Genomic DNA, 6,691 nt, shown 5'->3' on the forward strand with positions numbered 1-6,691 from the left:
CCTCCGCCTCCGCCCCCGCCTCCGCAAGCCCCGCGATCTTCACCCCTTTCTGTTGGCTGAAAATCAGTGTGGACGGGCCTCTCTCCCTTCCTATATAGGTGGCATTGGGATTGTTATTAGAGATGAAAAGGGTGAACTTATTCTTTCGGCTGGGCTGCCAATGGAGCATTGGGATATCGCCAAGGTTGAACTTATAATTTTTTTTTTTATCAAACACTTTTTGGAGCCTTGGATGTATGAAGTCAAAAGGTATTATTTTCAAAAGTGACAACCGAAAAATCGTTTCCTCTTTTCAACTTTCCAAAACTGCCAATTTTTGGAAGCTGCAACCACAAGATGCAGTAGACCTCTCTTTTTTTACTTTGTTCAAGCAAATGCTTTTTCATCACATAGATAAAAGATAATAGTTGATTATACTTGTGCCCACAGGGCCATAGATGATAGCTTTTTTGTTAGGAATGTGGATAACACACACTTTCTTTTTCATTTTGTTCATTTTGATCGGGCCCATGTTTTGTCGAGTTAAGTCCCCTTTGCACTATTTTTTATATCTTTTATTTTATAGTAATGTAAATGCAATATTCGAAGAATAGGCTTCAGATTGCAACTGCTCTTCCAACCAAGAATTCTTTCTTTATTGTTGATGTGTTGAAGAAACTGATTACCTCTCCAATGCGATAGGATAATTTAGTTTGATTGGTAGTAATTGAAGGAACGGGTTTTCCTATGGCAATGCTGAGAAGATATGCTGTTTTTACTTGAGATGTATGCAATAAAGTAACTATTTTTGTCCATCGTTCTGATGGCCATTTGGAGTTGTAGAGTCCAAAATTTAAGTGCCAAAGTGTTTTTCTTTCAATAAAATTGATCCTGGTGTTATTTTTGGAATGATGAAGGATGGAAGTGTGATCGACCTGATCCATGACACTAACAATGGCAGCTACGGTGGAACTTTACCATTAGCGTCAAACTTGCTTCACTTTCCATTGTGTTATTAATCATATGTATTCCCATTAGCAGTTAATTAAAATTGTTTATTCATTTTTTTTTTGTTTTAAAAGCTGTCATTATTAGACTTCCATTAAAATTTCAGCCTGTATTACTGAAATTTTCTTTAGGTGAGGGAAATATACGGACTTGATGAAGGCATATCATTTCGAAATGTCACCTTCTGTTCTGAGAAGAGGCCAAAACCCTTATATCTTGGAACGGCTACTCAAATCGGTCAGATCTGTCATCATTCTTTAATTATTATGAATTAACCATTGATATTGTAGATTTTTCAAACTTCTTAACTCGAATATTTACCGCTCCATAGGGGTTATTCAAACTGAGGGGATACCTGGTTTGTTGAAAGTGTTGCTCCCATCAAACAGTTTCGGTCTTCCAGCCTTGTAAGTTGAGATTGTATCATTGTTTGATTTCACGCTTTGCATTGAAGTGAAATAAAACTTCTTTTTCCACGATGTAAAATAGGGAAGAAAAATTTTTCTTTCTGATTTTCTTTTTATTGCTGACCATTGTTTTTACTTGATCCTTTATTGGAACTTTTGGTAATTTATTTTGGACAGTATATTTTGAGTTCTGTGATTTGTCTTTGTTATAACAACTATATCAGTGAACAAATGAAGTAGATAAAATCTGTTTTGTCTTTTAAAATTTTGATGTTCATATCATATTTGAATTTCTTCTAAATAGTCCAGGTTTGATGGTTGATCAGCTTTGCACTAAGCTTCATTTGCTGACCAGCTTTTTGATTCATAATAATAATAGTTTTGTAAAGAAAAAACTCTTGTTTATTGATTAATGACTTGGGCTTATGTAGATCCTTTACATTCTCGCACAAAAGTCCCTAGACTTCTCTATATTCTCTATTACTCAATAGGACCCTAAACTAGATACAATCATCAACACTCCCTCTCAAGATGGGTAAAAGATATCCACTAAGCCCATCTTTTCACACAACCTAGTAATGAGCTAAGTCCCTTGGTGAGTCAATTAGTTACTTGCTCTCCAGTAGCTACATGACTTATCTCTAATAGTCCACCATTCAACTCTCCTTATTGAAGAACCTATCAACCTCCACATGCTTGGTTCTTTCGTGCTACACCGGGTTGTTGGCAATGCTGATTGCTGACTTGTTGTCCTACCAAAACTTCATTTGAGCTCCTTGGTCCACCTTGAGCTCTACCAATAGTACCCTGTATCCTATTTTAGTTTTATTTTCTCTATGTTATATTTCTTTCCTTGTTGAGTTATTTTATTTTTGTTAAGCTATATATTTTATAGTTAAGCTTGCCATATCCGTTTTTTATTATATAAAGAGAAGAGTTATAATTTTACAATTAAGAAATAAGAGGATATGATTTTCTCCGGTTCTTAAAAGATATTAAGCTAAAAATTCAAATTTATTTCTAGCTATTAATCCCCACCAAAAATGCCCCCTGCTACCTTCATATCATTATATTTTAATGATCGAAAAATTATGAAATCTTCCATTATAAAATTATACCTATCTTTAAGTAGTTACATACATTTATTTAAACATATTATTTATGGTCTATAATTTAATAATACATGATATAACTTTCTTTTTTAATTTCATTTATCATTGTGTTTTTGTCATGTTCCTCTAATTTTGAAACTTGAGATTATGTCTTTGATCGAATTAGTCATTGAGCTCGATTTACTTGAAACATTACCATTATTGTCTCTATGGTTAACCAGCTATCTTCATTTTCACCATCCAGACTTATATATCTTAGCCTTTTTTTCATGGTGTTATGAGCATTCAATGATGATTTTTTTTGAGTTTGAGCTATTTTATTTTACTAAATCGAGCTCAACTAGGAGTGCTTGGGGTTGACATACACATCCTTAGTTGAGGAATTCTTCCTTTTCTTGTTTTGTAGTTTAGGATCAATAATATGTAGCTGATTTATGGGGAAGTATTCTTTTATTTTTTGGAACTATCACATAATTTTGTGTTATATGAATAACAAAGATGTACCTATCAAATGAGATGATAAAATTAGTGCAAATAATTTGGATGAAAAGTTGTAGACGTACGTGGATAGAACTTCAGAAAAATTTATATAGCTTTAATATCTCACGCAATAATTAGCAAAGTGTATAACAAATGAGAACTCATTAAGCTCACCCTAATTAGTTGGAATACGGCCAATGATGATGATGATATTGATACAATTTTGGGGTCTCGAGTATTATCATAAAGATAACCGACTTTATTATACAACATGATTGAGGAGAGGTGTAATTTAGGGTCCATCAGTTTCTCTGTACCATATAGTAGTCATATAGTATTATGAACATAATTCGCCGACTAATTAGCTATTATCAGTCATCTGGTAAGTTTCTGGTGAGGAAAAACATGGAATGTGTGTTTCTGGACCGAGGTAGTAAGTTGTTGTGGGATTAAATATACGAACTTGCAATGCAAATTTGTGAAGATGTGCAATTAGGGATTATCCGGACTTAATCAGACCAGCTCAGATAAACCTTAAAACTTTTGACAACTTCTGTATCTCAAATCTCGTCCATATTATTTGGGTTTGTTGGCTTTGTCTGGTAATATTGGAATTATTTAGTTTCAAATAACAAATTGTCTGGGTCAGTCCAGTTGAGCCCTACTTTTAAGTCATTGTGCAAGTAACCAAGAACAGTACAATTTGAAATTTCTGTTGTTTTACTTCCATCCTGCTCTTTTCATCTCAGAAAATACATTAATCTTGAAATGATTATGTTATCTGTCCTCTATGATTTAATTTTTACTTGAGGCTACTTTACTAAATGTATTTTTTTTCTTTGTATTTTAAAATTATTGCCAAGTGCGTCAGGTTGATTTCCATTATAAGCACTATTGTTATTGAAGTTTTTCTTATATGTTCAAAATTTTCAATCTATTAACTTTTTGAACCTACATATTTTAGGTATATCAAAGATCTCCTCCTTAATCCTCCAACGTATGAGATTGCATCAGCAATTCAAGGTGAATTGTATTAAATTTATTTTTAAGATGAACCAAAAAAATTTCCAGCTCTTTATATTTCAAATATTAATTTTACCTGGCATGCATCATGTATGTTTATTAGCGATAAATGCAAGTGATGATTTACCTAAATGCGTCTTCCGTTGGTATCCTAGAGAAGTGTTCAAACAAAGTTTAATTTGTATGAGCAGCTTATCTAGAATTCAACTCATTGAAAGGTTCTTCCATGTAGTGTACCTTCAACTGAATTTTCTCATCTTCTACTACCATGCTGTAGAGGTACCAATTTTCATGTAGTTTATTTTACTTTCTTTTCGGATTTCTTTATTTTTTTCACATTCTACATCATGTTCATGGATATAGCAACTTTCCTGGATTTCTTGGTTAGTTTTAGGAATCCATGTTGCGTTTTTGATTTAATTCTTCTTCCGCAATTGCAAATTATCAAGGCTAATAGGTCTAAAATGAGTAGTTCCATGCAGCAAGGGATTAACTGTATCTAGGGTCTCGACATACTTTTTTTCCCTTACCCATCGGTTGTTTTTCTTTGATGGAGAGAGAGAGAGAGAGAGAGAGAGAGAGAGAGGCTTTCTTTTTGATCAATCAAATTTAGCAATGCATCACTCGAAAATTAAAGTCAATTGAGCAAGCTACTGGGACGGGATGCTAGGGATTTATCTTAACGGGATTATTAAGCTTTACATAAAACCACAACTCCATAATTGTCAGATCTCGTCTTATGCCTAATCGGGTGATTCTCATAAATCAGAATGTTCGCCCTCCTTGTGCGGTTCACTTCAGAAATGGGAGTTTTGAAGAGCTTAACCAGATTAGTGACCCGTTTATGGTCGAACTGGCTGGTCCAATCCAGGTTTTAAAACAATGCAGAAAATCAAAGCAGTCAGCTACTCCCTTTTGTTGCCAACTAAAAAATTCATTGAAATTTTTTGAGCTTACTAGCTACTATTCTTCTCTCTTTTTTTATAGTAAATGTGAATAAATTCATAATTTAAGTAAAAGAATAAGGGGAATTCCATAATGTCATCGTCACGACTCGACCAAATTAGCCAAAGCGAGAACAGACGGTTGGACGACGTGAATTAAATTTACTATATTCAATTGCTATTTAAGAGATGAATGAACCACTAATCAAAATAAATTAAAATAATATATTTAACTTTGCCTTATTATTGGTTGCCCGTGTATTCTATACACTTTTTCTCTTTTATCGCTCATATTTTAAATTACCTAATTAAATGAAGTATTAATTTAAAATAACAGTGAACTAAACAATGCCAGTGAATATTCATACTTTTAAATTACAGTAATACAAGAGAAAAAGAAGCAATACATGTTAATCAACTTTTTAAAAAATTAATAAAAATATTTGATGCTATTCAAAGAACTTTACTATATCAATAGCATGCGAATATCATTATATATCTGTATAACCGTCACAGGAGCACCGTCTAAAAATTTTGTCAATTAAAATAAATCAATATCAATATCCTTTTTTTCTTACGGGGACGAGTATTTTAATGTTCAAGGGGTGACTCCATAATAGTCAGTCATGCACATACAAACAGTCAACATAAACATATCATTCATGTATTCATCACATTAAATTTAGTATACTATATAAAACATACACCAAATGCATGAGATTAGATATCTACAAATATTCATAACAATATGACTGATAAGGAAAGAAAAATATTTCAATAAGAATAAAATATGTGCAACTATCATTAGTTGCAAAATTGTTGAGAAAAAATAAATTATTAATATAGATTAAAAGTACGAGTGCTCACCTCAATGATGCTTAATTTGATAGGATTTGCCTTGATGTTGGCTCTTTCAAAACAGAAATCTATCCTAATATTTATATTACAAAACTTTAAAATAAATTATTAAATTTATAAACCAGTAACATTACATTATGTAAGTATTAACTTTTCATTATTTACTTTATATGATCCTAATTTTATAGATAAACAGAAGCTAGAGTTCTGTTAGGGCTTACAATGGAGATTTCCTTCGCATTTGATTCTACCACTCGAAGGAGAGGGGTTCGCAACTTGTCTCCTTGGCTCCCGTCTGCGTTTGCGTCGGCATCGTCGGTCGCAGATTCTGCGCACCTGCTTCTGCGCTCGACATTTCTTTCTATTTGTTGTCTCCTTGGCTCCCATCTGCGTTTGCGTCGGCATCATCGGTCGCAGATTCTGCACACCTGCTTCTGCGCTCGACATTTCTTTCTATTTGTTTCGACCTTCTGCTTTGACGTTTCTTCGTTTCGACCGTCTGCGCCCGTGCTTCTTTCCGGCCTGACACCGTGCTTCCCGACACACTGTCGTTTTGTTCGCTTCTCGCTGCAGGTGATCACCGACACCTCCCCTTGCTCTGATGGCTATTCCTTCTTCTTTGGTTGAACCGAGAAAGGCCTCCTTTGCCCACGTCGTGGGTAACCCTCAGGTGGAGTCTGCGGTGGTATTCTCCTTATGCGGTGGTATTGTCGCGATGGTATAGATGATTGCCCTTTGGTTAAGAAGAGAAGTAGGAAAGGTCGAAAAACAATAGTTTTTTCTCTGACTAAAAAATTTCTACCATGACGAAAAAATTCAAGTTTGCTCTTATTGAAAAATTTCAGTGGGGGCACCCACCTATAGATGTTATCAGAAAGAG

The 6,691-nt window shown here is 34.0% G+C and overlaps 1 protein-coding gene across 1 annotated transcript in view; it reads left to right on the plus strand.

The window, feature by feature from the left end:
• Positions 1 to 6,691, plus strand: part of LOC110033596 (DNA mismatch repair protein MSH1, mitochondrial) — a 158,333-nt gene that overhangs the window by 66,887 nt on the left and 84,755 nt on the right. The window contains 3 exon segments of the mRNA XM_020737633.1: positions 1,119 to 1,224; positions 1,319 to 1,394; positions 3,951 to 4,009. Of these exon segments, the coding sequence (XP_020593292.1) occupies positions 1,119 to 1,224; positions 1,319 to 1,394; positions 3,951 to 4,009 (241 nt within the window).

This window comes from Phalaenopsis equestris, unplaced genomic scaffold, assembly GCF_001263595.1.
Source record: "Phalaenopsis equestris unplaced genomic scaffold, ASM126359v1 Scaffold001231, whole genome shotgun sequence".
Lineage (NCBI taxonomy): Eukaryota > Viridiplantae > Streptophyta > Magnoliopsida > Asparagales > Orchidaceae > Phalaenopsis > Phalaenopsis equestris.